This window comes from Diorhabda carinulata, chromosome 9 (assembly GCF_026250575.1).
Source record: "Diorhabda carinulata isolate Delta chromosome 9, icDioCari1.1, whole genome shotgun sequence".
NCBI lineage: Eukaryota > Metazoa > Arthropoda > Insecta > Coleoptera > Chrysomelidae > Diorhabda > Diorhabda carinulata.
This window is the reverse complement of record NC_079468.1, coordinates 20,331,998-20,347,036: the sequence shown is the minus strand read 5'-3', so window position 1 is coordinate 20,347,036 and position 15,039 is coordinate 20,331,998. Positions and strand designations below refer to the sequence as shown.

General features: G+C 31.3%; 1 protein-coding gene across 2 annotated transcripts in view; it reads right to left on the bottom strand.

Moving 5' to 3' along the window:
* Positions 1-5,490: 5,490 nt before the first annotated feature.
* Positions 5,491-15,039, bottom strand: part of LOC130898315 (galectin-8-like) — a 47,159-nt gene continuing 37,610 nt past the window's right edge. For both annotated transcript variants that reach the window (XM_057807522.1, XM_057807523.1), the window contains exon 6: positions 5,491-9,186. In XM_057807522.1, the coding sequence (XP_057663505.1) occupies positions 8,870-9,186 (317 nt within the window). In that variant the 3' untranslated portion in view covers positions 5,491-8,869. The remainder of the gene's footprint in view (positions 9,187-15,039) is intronic.

Here is a 15,039-nt window from a genome sequence, read left to right as displayed (position 1 = left end):
GGAATCCTACTGCCATTCTGCCTGGGAAACTCTAACACAATTTGTCCATCAACTGTCCGTGTTGCTTGAGGCGCTATCAAATTCCATCTACAAAATAGCAACGTTGCCGATACCGATGGTGAAACTGTCTAAGGTAAGTGCAGAGAAAATATAATTGATGATAACAGCATTGAATAGAGGTTTATCTTATAATAAATAACGTATTTTTTTAGAATAGATTTTTGATCTTTCCAGCTAATTTCTCGGTAAGTATTTTCATAATAAACTTTACAATCCATATCGACAAGGAGAAGATGTAATTCAATATTGATTGTGGCATTGGTGCAGTGTCTCATTCATAAGAAAGAGTATCTCTTGTTATTACATGTGATTTCTACTGTTTATTGTGTGCTTGTTGTATCTAATCATATCCTACATAAAAAGAAAAAAGGAAGAAGAAAACAGGAAACAGAAGAAGGAAATAAACAGAAAATGAAAGGGTCTCTGTTAACGATAAACATGTCAAACCTTTTGAATAATATTGAAGCTATGGTTAACAGAATGAAAAAGAATAACCCATGTCCTTCTACCGTAGAAGATATGAGGGGGAGGGCTAAACTTGAAAGTGGCACTTCGCGGACTGCGATTTGAAAGCAATACAGATGTAGAATACATCGTGCGCGAATGGATACGTGGCAAACCAAGAGATTTTCACGCAAAATGCAATCGAAAGCTTCCGGAGAGGAGGCAAAAGTGTGTTGTTGTTGAATATTGTCATACTTGGTGAATCCGAAGTGAATTTTCCTATTTTTTCACAGATCAATGGTGTATCAATCATATGCCAGCCGGACAGGTCCTACCTCATGCTAGTAGCATGACGACAATGATTGGAAATGGAAGCTGTTATTACTTCTCCCGCTGCCTGCCACGTTCAGGCGGTGATGAAGTTCTTGAAAGTATAAAGTATCACTGAAAAACAAGAGCGTTGCTGTTAGATCACATCTCAAAGCACAACAGCGATTTTAAAAGAATTTGGCTGGGAGTTGTTTGAACATCTACACTGAAGCCCTGATCTTACTGCTAGATATTTCAACGTTTTCTTAGACCTCTAGGAAGTTCTGTCCTCCGAAAAAGAGGCAGGCGGTAGAGAAGAAGGACAGAAGAATACAAAAGCTTCTCCCACGATACAAGTGTCTTAATTCTGGTGATAGCTATGTTGAAAAATAGCAGAAATATGTCTGAACTAGCATTATTATTATTATGCACTACTCAGCTTAGTGCCAGTATTATTTACATATCCTGGATACAAAGTATCAAAAGGCTCGGTTCACATAATAAACAATTTGTGTACTGTGGGGCAATTATTCAATACTACAGCCTTCTGGATGTCGTCGAAGGTGTTTTTTTGGTAATCCCAGTTTGGCGTTGCTATCGTGCATGGACTTGGCTATCCGCTTATTTGACCAGTTTCGCCTATTGTTTGTTGAGAACGTTATGAGTGTTTGGTATAGCTACATCGACATGTTCGACTCTTCTATAAACCACCACGATGTCAGGTCTGTTATTTGTCACCTGTCTATCGTAGTATACTCTAAAATTGTCATTTACGAGTCTCTTTTCCGTCTGGTACTTGTAATACGGTGTATAAGTATTGAAAAGACCAAACTTGTCCAGTTTCTGATTGATGACTTGATTATTCCAGTGCAGATAGTCAGTATTAGCTAACACACTACAAGCAGATGCTATACGTTAAATGGTCTCTGATGTTTGTTGAAACTTTCTGCATTGTCGGAGTGAGTGTTCGTATCCTAAATCACATTTTGCTTGTAGTTATCAGTGACGATAACTCGATCCTGGATATCCATCATGATGCCTTCAGCCTCTGGAAATAGGGTTCCGCTAGTTAGTCATCAGTTTAAAGATTCTTTGTCAATATGGGATTGGTTGAGGCCTTGATGATGTCTAACGTGTAATCCCAACTGTGTCATTCTTCTGTATTAAATAGCAATAAAGACTATCTAAAAAGAAAAATCTAGTTTTACCATGAAACAGAATGGCAACAGTGTCACTTAAGAAAGACATTAAAATGTCTTTAAGCTTGCGTTATGATAGATCACCGACAAACAATAATAGACATCATTTTTAAGGGTTTGTTGCTTTTTTTTGAAAAGCCTCTAAATCCTTCCGGATGTGCTTTTATTCCGAGATATGTGAACACGTATGTACGAGAATGAGTGATGAGCTTTGAATTATTTATTTTAAGGACAACTTGAAACGCGTTTCAAAAGATCATAATACAAGCTACAAGCTTTGGATTACCGGCGTATTAAGAAAAAATATTCACAAGGAACGATCTACCAGTAAATGTAATTTCACGGGAAACAGAAATTGAGATAAATAAAAATTTTGTCACATATATTAAGATGAGCGATTGAACGATTAGAGCTTAAGCTTTAAGACTGGACTAATAGAACGATACCATATTGAGAAGAATCCACGATATATTAAAATAAGGCAGAAAAAATGTAAATAAAAAGAGAGAGTGTAATACTAAAAATGTTATTGTATCTAATGTTTTTAATTCTTAGGTTAGGAACGTGCTATTCTCAAAATATGAATGTTTTGGAATGAAACGTTGTGCATAATTTTTTTTCCTCTAGATGCAACGCTAAGTACTTGGACAACTGGTTTTATCCGGTCGGTAATTTTCTTGTTGTAAATGTTATTTGCACTGATTCATTAGCATTTACAATAATTTTTTGCTTTTTAATGCAGTTTTATAACTAGTTTGAATGATTTGATACTTTTTCTGGATCTACAGTTCGGTCGATATGTATTGCCATGATCTGAGGTACTTCAGATTTTGTGGTATGGTAATTTGGATGGGTGTGAATGTAATCAAATAAAAAAATCAAGGATTGGTCGCCTATTTATCAAATCTTTTGCTTGCTTTGAGTTTCTGCATGCAGAATATTTACAACAGCCGCTACGAATGTAAACGCAACTGTGTGTAACAAAACAGTCGCTATCGATCTGTAATATTAATAAATATATTTACAAAAAAACTGCTCTCGATGTACTAGAAATATGAAACAAAGCGCCTCTCGCTTTTTCATAATAATTCTAGTATTTTTCATTTATTATTGTTGTGAACTTATTTTAAAAATTATTTTCAACTTTTTAGTTTGATGTGCTTTAAAAGCGTATTTATTAGTTTTTTTAATCTATGTTTATTTTTCTCTTTTAGTTCAATTTATTGTCAAAAATAAAATTTTTCTAGGCAATACTATAGTAAATCTCTAACAGAGGGTGCATGGATGTAAAATTCTTCTCGAACAACATAATAAAATTTAAGATGTTGAATTCTAAAGTAATAATGTTACAGGTAATATAGTAAATCACCAACAGAGAGCAATACATTTATAAAATTTGTTTTGATTTTCAATTTTTTTGCAGGGTGGACGAGACTTGTACCTACGACCGAAGAATCCAAAGGTTGACACCGCTGACGACCGCTATTGTAGTGGAGGGATATACTAACAGTAATAAGGCACAAAGAAGAGTTTCAAGCAAATAAACCAGCTCACAAACATTCCTACAGACATTTGCAAGCTAATATAAGCGTATTAAAAATTAATTGAGTTCTAACAGTATCAAGATCAAGTAATAAACAAAAATTTTTCACGTTCCGGGAACAAATTGAATTTGTTCAGTAGTAGTTTGAGCAAAAATGATCCGCGCATGTCAACACATATTTTATATATGTGTGTTTCGTGCTTTATAAGGTTGTGAATTAATTTTAAGATGAAGGTAGAGTAGATAAAGGTGGAAAGTGTAGTCTCTTTTTCCTATCTGTGTTAAAGGTGACGTTCCAGCGGGAATTGTTGAGTACATGTTGGTAAAAAATTATACTCAAGTCATGCGTAGTGCAACCAAAGTTCGGAATATGATCAGAGCACACTGTTGGAACAAACTTATTATTGTAGGATATGAAATTAAAAAATATATAAAAATTTTTGTCTTTCCAGTAGTCTTAAGTTTGAATAACTGCATCCACAGTTGTGTTGAAATCATTAAAAAATAAAAAATGGAAGCTGTAACTAAATCAGTTACGATTTCAGATAATCATCTTTATCATCAACTATTTTTTAATAATTTCTATTATTGTAGTTGTCATGTATCACATTTGTTCACATTTTACTAGTTAAACTCACAGGATTCATCTTTGTTAATACTGGTATTGGGATTTTTGTATAATATAGGGCTTGATTGCTGAATAATGTAATTAATACCAGCAAAAATATTTCACCATACAATATTACCATATTAACCATTCCTAATGCTCAAATTAGCAAGTTGTTCGGTTCATCACTACAGTGTCACAGCTCATTATAGTGAACAGGTCACGGCTTTATTGAAACAGAAATTTCTCGGCTCTGGGATTGTAAGAAGTTGACTCGTATTGCACCTTCCTGGATTGTATAGGAGCAGACTAGAAGTGATAAAGCAATGTCTTAATAAACCTCAATCCCTTCATGGGTGTCAAACCTTTTTTTTATTTGGGTTTCAAAAAACTCTAGCTAAGGTTTTCGAAACTCCTCCTATGGTCAGCTAAACGATTGCGAAGCAGGTGTCTCAGTGACTTCTTGATAAAAGCGGCAGGATCCAATCTTCTTACATGTTCTTTATATGATACAGTAAGTAATACAGCTCTATTACTCCTGCTCGTTGAGTATGACAGGGATGAACTTAATCTTAATCTTTATCTTCCGATCATTCGCTTCTATTCTCATTTGTTAACTGCTATGTTAGGTGAATGGTTTGAAAACAGCAGAATAACTTTGCTGGTTTAACTGTAATGAAGGTTAGTGCTATCTTATTTGCCAGATCCGAAAAGATATGATCGCGATCAGATCTTAATCTTTCAGCGGAAGATTCTTGATAAAAAGGTATACACAACTTGTGGTGATACCGTATAAATCAGTGAAGGCCAATCCAAGGTCCGCGTTGAAAAGTTTGTGCGGCCCGCGAGATTTATCAAACATTTACAAATAAAATTCTTTTTATGCATATAGAATAATCTGGAATCGCAACAAAAGTAATAATTCTAATCTAATCAGAACAAAACATATACGAGTAGATACCAACAACACAAAAAATTGTGAGTGCTTTTAGATCGACTTATATATGTGAATTGTTTTTTTTTTCAAAAAGGAAATTCTTCAAAGATCAAGCACGTTCAAATCCATCAAATGAAAACCGGCAACATCAATTAAGATGTGCTAATATAAGCATATCTGTTGATTTACGAAAACTTGAACAAGTTTATAAATAAAAATCTCACAAAGTGACTAATGACTCACAAATTATTAATTAATACACCAAAACTTATTTTTATAATAATAATTCCAATAGTTTTGGTATTTTTTGTATTGATACTAATAAAATATATGGCCAGCGGGATCGTAATATATTTCCATAAGGAATTAGGGTTTTTTTCAATTAAAAAACTTTTTTGGTATATAGTTATATTTTAATAAAAGTTACGACAGTGTTAATAATATAAAAAAAAACAAAATAAATATAAAAAATAAGCGTAATCATATAAAAAGCTGTTCAAGTAAGCAACATTTTCAAGAAAAATGTCACTCTAGATTTATTAGAGTAAAAAATTACCGGGAATTGATCAATAAAAAGCTTATATAAATGTATAGACAATTCAAGAATCTAAGTCATAATTTGTATTACAAATTGTATTTTTATTTGAAACTTAGACCCCTAAAAATCCACTAATATTTTAAATCAAAAAATTTCTATAATTTCAACGTTTTTCGGTGATCACAAACTAATCATACTGAACTAATTTTTTGCCAAAAATACTGTGTTTTCCTGATTCAGTCCTAAACATTCTTTCTCTTTATAAATAACATATTATCACTTCGAGTCAGTATTTATAGTGACGGACAACAAAAAAATCGAAATTAGTACTGGATCCGATTTTTTAAAATGCCCTTAGAATGCTTTTGTAAGATACTAAGAATGTGATAATCCTTGTTTCACAAACTGAATCCCGGTAATTTCTTGACGTTCAAAAAATATGAAAAAATATAATAAAATCGGAAGTTACTGGACTATTTGCTACAAAATGTACACATTTGAATCAAAATAGAGTTATCTATAACATTAAGAACGTAATTGAGAACATTTTTTGAAATATTAACGCTACTTTCTTTAGAAAGGAGAAAGATGAAGTTAAATTAGATTAAATGGTAGATGTGGGCTTAGTAGTAGAGGTAATACGTTCGATGTACGGGAGAATAGAATAATCTAAATATTTACTGAAATTTTTATAAATATACGAGAGCTAATACAAGTTTTCGGGCTTTTATTGGTTTTTTTTATAACCATAAACTATACATAACAATAGAAAAAGGTTTGGAGTGGTCAAAAGACCACATAGCAGTATCATAAGATGCATACTTATTTGCCAATAAAAGTTAGAAATTTTCTTTCATTTTTATGCCAAGAATGTATTTCCGACAAATTTCACAGATATTTCTTTTATTGAAAACATGGTTTGCTTCACTTATCTGAAGGTTAAGATGTCTAGGATAGAACTGTCATGGATTTCCTAATGACTGTTATTGTCAATTTCTATGGAGATAAAATACAGAGATTAAATAAGCTGGAAGATGTAAATAGTTTTATTTCAAGAATTATTTCTTATTTAAGAAAAAAATGAAGAAATGGACTTTAAATTTCGTTTCTCTGTTTTCAGGTTTTCAGATTTGGTTAAAGTGTAAAAGTAGTCTATTAATATTACATAATTATTGAAATTTGTTAAAAAAATAAATCTTTGTTTCCAGAACAACACATGTTTATTTCAACTAATCCAAACTATTATCTTATGAAACGACAATTTTCGTTTATCCAAGTGAAGAAATGGAGAAAATATGGAGAAACTTTTATTCCATTTCAAGATATTGCCTGAAAGCGATGCAAAATCAAATATTTATTACATAACCTCAATAGCAACGCTTGATAATACCAGACCTCCATAAAGAGATTTTAAAAACTCTTGCTTATACAAAGGTGAAGACCAGTTTATTGAAGAAGTATCAAACGAAAAGAGTTTGGATAAGAATAATAGAATAATTCAGCAAGATATTTTTAAAATTAGTACAAGAAAATTTGTCATATTGGAATTTCCCAAATACAAGAAGAAGTCAGTACATTATATGTAGGAAAGAACCAGACAAGGAACATTAAAGAAATAAGTAAAAACTGTAAAATTTGTATAAAAAATAAATCAAGACGATATCACAAGTATGGTTCAATGTCACATTTAGGTCCAGAAACAAAACCATTTGAAATAATGTCAATTGACACAATTAGAGGTTTCGGAGGTTCGAGATCCACAAAAAAATAATAACATTTGTTAATAGATCATTTTACAAGCAGATTCTTACATTTCAACCGCTGATAATTTCATAAAACTGATAAAGAAAGTATCACAAACTGAAAATGTTTGTATGGTTCTAGCTGATCAATATCCAGGTATAAATTCTAAGGAATTTAAGGAATTTTTTAATAATCAAGAAATAAAGAAAAATTGGTCATCGTTATGTGATACAATACTTTTATTTGAAAAGCCTCAACCCAAACAATATAAAAGCTAGATTCTACTCGGGGTGAGACCACTCCTTTATTATCAACTGTAGAAGATTGGGTAGCAGAGTTTAAACGAGGCCGTACGACCTGTGAAAACCAGAATGTTGAGGTAATTCCACAAAGCGATACTGGATGATCGTCCAATGGCGAGCTATCAGACAGAGTAGAGAAAATTTGGACTGTAGATAGCTATGGGCAAGATGGGTTATACAGTAGTTAAATTTACAGTGTATAATCGCCAAATGGAATAAATTCATTATTTCGTACATATTCGTAAAAAATTTCGAATCAAGTCAAAATCAACAAATAAATTGACAAAGTTCAACGTGAAAATGTGATCCCTGTCTTCAACCTTCTTCGAATGATAAGTACAACCCCCAGGGGGGGAAATTCTCACTTAATATAAGAAGAATACACTCAATACCCTGATAAGTTATTGTTTGGGTAGGGATTGTTGGAAACCACAACATTCGTAGCGTTTTCTTTGAAGGCAATTTCAATGGCGATCATCATTTGGATGATGTCATTCCAGCTATGGCTGGCAATTTACATCACGATTTTGAAAGCCTCCAAGTTACAGTGAAAACAATATTTTTCCAGCTAGTTGAGGCACTACTACATTACCAACGCAATGCCCGGCAGTACCTCAACGCAGTAGTTTGCAATGGGTGGATAAAGAGGTAAAAGTTGATGGAGTGGGCAGAGCGATCACCAAATCTATGCAGAGATCTCATGTTCACGTTGAAGAATATCAATTTTTAATTTAAAATCTGATATGTTTCATTATTTATTCCAGTTGACATTTATTCACTGTAGGATAAAATTGTAAGCAGATTATTTATTCAAGAAATAAAATGTAAAACAGCAATTATCAAAAAAAGTACAATATATTATTTATATAACAACATTAATGCTTCTAAATGTTATTGATTTTAGGTCGCTTCTGTTTTAAAATTAGTTTTTCTTATATAATAATTTTTGAAAGACTTAACTTCAGTCTCTATCAATCTTTCAAAAATTATTATTCTAAAATCAAGAACATTTAGAAGCATTAATATATCAAGAGGTCTAAGAAATAAAAAAATAAAGAAATTGATAACAATATTTATACAAAAATACTAGATACGTAATTTTAAGTGATTACATCGTATTATAAATGAATGTGCAACAAATATAGAGTGAAAAAGATGCTCAACAAACTGTGTACTTTATGAATTATTCACTCTTTACTAGCCGAGATACTTTGTTTACTATTAGGAAAATATTTGTCGTTGATCTTATGTCTCATAACTACATTACTAATTGTGACATCTCCTTGTATATACAGAGTGTTGATTCGATTAACGTCGCCCCTAAATGTAAACTCTCCTGCTAACTGACCGTTAACGTATATCGAGAAATGACTGTCACATTTTCGAATCGCTAAACTAAATGATGATCCTGGAGTGAACAGGAAGCATTCAACTCTCTCCTCTGAACCCCAGGAACCTTCCAACCAAGCGTTTCTAACGAATACGTGCTTTGTATTTGCATACCCTGAAAAAAATAACAAGAATAAATGTCATATTTTCAGTATAAAAAATTGTTCAGTCAGAAACTTGGTGAACGCTAAATTCAATAAAATGCTTCTTGCTTTTAGATGTCTTCTGTTTTAAATTTTTTTATTAATAGATTAATAAAAAATTGACGTTCCGACTTAACTTCAGTCTATATCAAAACTGATAATTTGCTTATTTATATTGATCTATAAATCACCTACATCATGAACATCATAATAAGAATAAAATGAAAATAGAAATTTGTTGTGATTGATATTTTCTCAGTACTTACATCTCAAATATGTAGCAATACTGAATCATTTGAATTATTTGTAGTTTTATTAGATTTTATTTACAAATTAGAGCTAAAAATTTTACTGAAATCATTTAGGTCTTTTTTAGAACGAATAAGCAATAAATATTTTTTAATATCAATGATAAAAAATAACCGATTCATTATCTATCCGAATTGCTGTAATGTTTTTCAAAATTAGTATTTTCTTTGTCGGATTACTTTGTGATTTGTATTACTTTGTAATGTAATGTACTGGTAAATAAATTCAATTTGTTCTCAATTGTATAAGATGATCATTAAAAGTGCAAAATAAGCGAGCGAAATTCAAATTTGATAAACGCTTCATATTTGGTCGTTACGCAAAATGCCACATCTTGTATTTATTGAGTTCAAAACAGAGCGTTGGTTGTGTTTATTAGTTTATTTTTGTGTTCCTAATGGGTACTGTCACCGTAAGGTTGGCAATGGTTTAAACTTCAACACTGGTTTAATTCTGTTTTTTGAATTGCAAGATGTGTTAAAATAGCTCAATACAAACCATTCAACAACTTTTTCGCAAACACCCGTATCCTTATTAAAACCCAACTACACCTTATTCACCAATCCAAGACAAACGTATCAATTATTTGGGTTCCATCACAACAGAAAAATGTGCCAAATAAGCAGCAGACAAGAACGAAGCAACAATTGTACGCGAAGTGATAGCAAACGACTATAAAGGGAGAATCAAAACAAATGTTCAGTGCAAGTGGCAAAGTGAGATCGCAGTCGATATTAAAATCTATAAAACCATCCGCCCAACCATGAAAAAACAGCTTCAAAAATTGAGAAAACACACCAATATGTGAAACTTGTAACGAGAATCTAAACGTGAATCTAAACTTAAGTGTTGAACTGTCAAAAACGAAACACCAACTAACAACTTTACAAACACCATAATTTATCTACTTACAATAATTGTAATACCACAAACTTAATCAAATATCTAAAAGACACTCAACTCTGTCATAAATTGTTAACTATCATTAAATTAAACCCCCTAAACCGGGAATTAAACTGATTTAATTTTCAGTTAAACAATTTCTAACCTGTAATTCAGGTAATTTTGTATTGAAAAACATAACAGAAACATAATTATCGGTATAACTATTACACAATATTATTATCTCTGTTCTCATAAGTAACAAGACATTCGATTAAAACAAAAAAATGGCAGCAGTAAAAGTTGCAGAAGACGTATATGAAGATGATCTTGATTTTTTTGAGATTGTAGATATGGTATTTTCCAGTAAAGTATTTTATTTTACAAATATGGATAATTTCACTTCTTTTATAAGATTCCGACCTAAAATCTAACAGTTATTAACATTTTGGAGAAAATTGATGATAGTCTCGAGTTTCTTGATGACATGTAAGTTTGTGTTGGATGTATGTATCGTCAAAAACATATATTAGCGAGGCTTATTCTGGTTTTATGCAGCAAAAAATAGCTTATCATAATTGCATTTTCTAATCAACTGGTTTCCATGTTACAAATTTCTCCCATGTCAAGATTTTTTCTTCATTTGTATGTATTACGTGAATTTCATAAGAAACTCTTAAAAAAGAATAAAAAACACAAAAAATCTGATTGTATAACCTTAAAATGTATGATTTGAAGATAGGTGTTTGTGTCAATTCGTTTAATTTTTAAGAAAATTCACCCAAATCGATAACTGCAAGCGATTATGATTTAAAATTGTATTCGAATTTTAACGAATTTTTATGTTAAACATTGAATTAGTGATTACGGTGCAAGTGGGCATAAAGTATAAGAATGTTATTTAATATCTGTTTTTGAGACGCAACTGACAGCCATATCATTCACCAAATGATACTGGATGACCGTCTGATTGAGGTTAAATAAATAGAAGATGCTATCAATCAGCATATAAAATTTTGTCATATACTATGCATGCATAAGTTATCCGGGCGTTGGGTACCGAGTTTGCTTGATTTGGTCAAAAGCACATTCAAATGAACATTTTTTAAAGCCTTATTTACACGGTTTAAGTCAAATAAATCAAATTTTCTGCATCGACCCATAACTGTAGATCTAGAAATCTGGATCCAACAATACACTCCTGAAGGAAAACCAGCTCCGAAATAGACAAAAATAGTTTCATCTGCCAGAAAAAATATGGTGACCGTTTTTTGAGACATTCATAGGATTGTGTTCATCGATTACCTAAGAAAAAGGCAAAACAAAAACAGCAGAGTAAAGTGCTTTTTCTCAGGTATCCACTAGATCTCCCCCTGAGCGACTTTTTCCTGTTTTATGAGCTTAAAGTTGCGGGAGATTTCACCAATGTATGAGGACGTTATCATTATTATTAGAGGGGTTAGATATCGCTGGAAACAGTTTATAGAATTAACAGGACACTACATTTGTCAAATTACCATTATTTTGATTAAGATATGATGATTAAAATTACTAATCTTTGTGTACGAATTGAAATTATATCACAATTAAGAAAATTATATGTAATGTATATATTATATGTAATCTTTATAAATCTTACTTGGATAGAAATTATACTTAATGTTTAACATTTTTTAATAACAGTCTTGGAGGATTTTGAAGAATTATAAGTATTTTGAGTTACTATGTTTATGTTATATAAAATAGAACTAAAATAAATCGCAATATCATTCTACCTAAACGTAAAAGCTTGTCAGAGAAAGATAATTTATTTATTCCATATTAGATTTTAAAAAAAAAATATTTTATTAGCTTCTCAAACTGAATTCGAGTTAGTTGAATGCACTGTTAAAAATTTCTTTGGTAATCTTACCAAAAATATGTAAGTAGGAAGTTTTAACGCACAACAAACTAGTAAATTTACCAAACAAAATAAATCAATTCAGATTGAAAAAAATTACAAAACATTTTATATACAAACTATCTGTTTCTGACAAGCTATTATTAATGTGGCTGTGATTTATTCCGGGTTTTATTTTTACATAAAATACTTGTCTTTTTCTAAATCAGAAACTCACTCACTCATTTATTTGAAAATAAGAGACTTGTGTGAGTATAAAAGCAAACGACGTAACTAGCGCCATCTATCAAATGTTACCATCCCATGTTTTATAATTCTACGATAAAACATAGTAAATCAAAATCTAGAATCATAATCTTCAGCCATTGTTAATGATAAATAATGAGCAGTTAAGTATAATTACTTTCCAAGTGAGATTTATATTAAAAAATCGTAAAATTATACCTAGTCTCAGTAGACTTTCTCAATTATCTAAGAAAATCACTCAAATGTTTACAATGTGGTATACCAACAACACTACAGAGTAAATTAACTTTTGATAAATTGAAAAATTATATAGTAATTATAAATAGTAAATTTTATAAAATTTTCTGTTATTTTCTCAAACTGAATCAAATTATTCTGTTCAGTAAATTTACTAAATTGTTTAGCGTTAAATCTCCAACACACTTTTGGTGAAATTGGCCAAAAAATTTTCAACACTGTACGTTGAACAATAAAAATGTATATGAAAATGAATCCGTTTCTTTATTAAGTCGTAAACTTTTCAGTCAACCGTATCATTACCCAGGAATTTCCCAAGAAAGAAAAAACTTCTGACTTAAAAAATAATTAGATTTTAGTGTAAGAAAATGTTTCAAAGCTCAGTTTATTACACCTTGAATTTATCGAGACTTATACATAAAATTGAGAAAATGAATTTACCGGTTTTATCACTGAAAAAGGATGGATTCTTCTATATATTTCAAATGTTATATTTTTTTTTCTTCTCGGGTACATTTCCATAATTAAAAATTCCAAACGTCATTGTAACGTTCCGAACGAATGAAGATTATTCACCAAATCAAACAATACAATCAAGTTTTCAATCAAAACGAACGACTTTCCAAACACGCTGTCGTTAAATTAATATTTATATTCCAGAGCGCGTATATTAAAATTTTAGCCATGTTTGCCACACATACTCTACACAATAAACGTCGGACCTTTGTTATATTATCGGAACTATATCAGTAATTCGGTTTTGCATTACAAAACATAACAATAAACTTGCTCAACTAAATTATAACTTCATTAATTAATTTATTAAAGTTTGTTATTTTATTTTAATTAATCCCCAAACATGGTTTTAATAGCGACTGCTTGGTATTCAAATCGTTAACATGTGACGGTAGAGCATACCTCATTTTACTACATTTCATACGAAGAGCAGTAACATACATCGTTTTCTCTTTGTAATTTACATGTGATGTAATTTAGAAATGAGAAATTCACATACCTATCGTTACATTAACGTTTATAAATATGTACACTACCCGTCAAAAGTTTTTGCCCACTCCAAAATCCAATCATTCAATTTCAAATCAATACACTCATACGTTGATTTGTTTATTAATATTTGACTGTGAATTATTTCTTTGGTGTTTATGATTGTAGTTTAGTCCCACTGCAAGATCATTCTGTGAGTCATACTTTTCGTCCTTTTTGTGAAGTTCGAATACGAAGTGTTTTCATTCTCGTTGCACACTTGCAAGTTTTGAAATGGTTAAAACCAAGGAACTATCGGTTAAAATTCGTGCATCACTCGAAAGTCTTCATAGTCTTTGTCTCAATTGAAATTGAAATTGAAATTACCTCGATGTACCAATCAATTACCACAACCGCTGAGGGTAAAGTATTTTTTTTATCAGCAAACATGATCGACGACTCACGGCCCAGAGATAGCAGCTCAGATATATGAATCTAGGGATCTGCCATTGAGGAATTGTACAGTGAAAAAAAGATTATTCTTCTTCAATTACCCTACACTTTGCAGCGTGTAGGTATTCTCTTGTCCAAAACTTCTAATCTATTAGATACTCCCCTAAGTATCTGAAGGTGCTCCGTAGTTATGCAGCCTCTAGTTCTCAGTTCCGCTGTTTGATCTGCGTACAGTTTTCGTATGATACTGATGTCTTTACTATCAATATCAACATCCTTTAGGATGTCAAACAGTAAGTCATGCCGAATAGAGTCAAACGCTTTTCGGTAATCTATAAAGGAAACGAAGACACCTTTTCTTCGAACATAGCATTTTTGAAATAGTAACTGCATACTGAATAGTGCTTCCAAAAAGATTATGAGGATCTAACCTTTTTGAAAGGTTGGCAGTGAACACATTAAAGACGTCAAAATAAAAGTAAGAGGTTGCAGAGAGCTGATGGAAATAAAAATGGAACGCAAGAAGAGTTGAGAGTTTTATGGAGAGATGAGTCAAAGTTTGAAGTTTTTGGTTTCTATTTTAACAACACCTAACGTAGCCTATCCTAACCTAACCTATTACATTTTCGTTATTAATGTTATTTCTCGTAGTTTCATAACATCTAACCTAAGGTGAGGTTATATTAGGCTAGGTTGAGCTCGTTTGTTGATTATTTGGGCACTTTCACGATATTGACTCTTTAGCACCTAATAAGCACCTTATTTTAAAACCCCAACAATCAATGTATTGTAATTATTTTCATTGTGTTGCTAG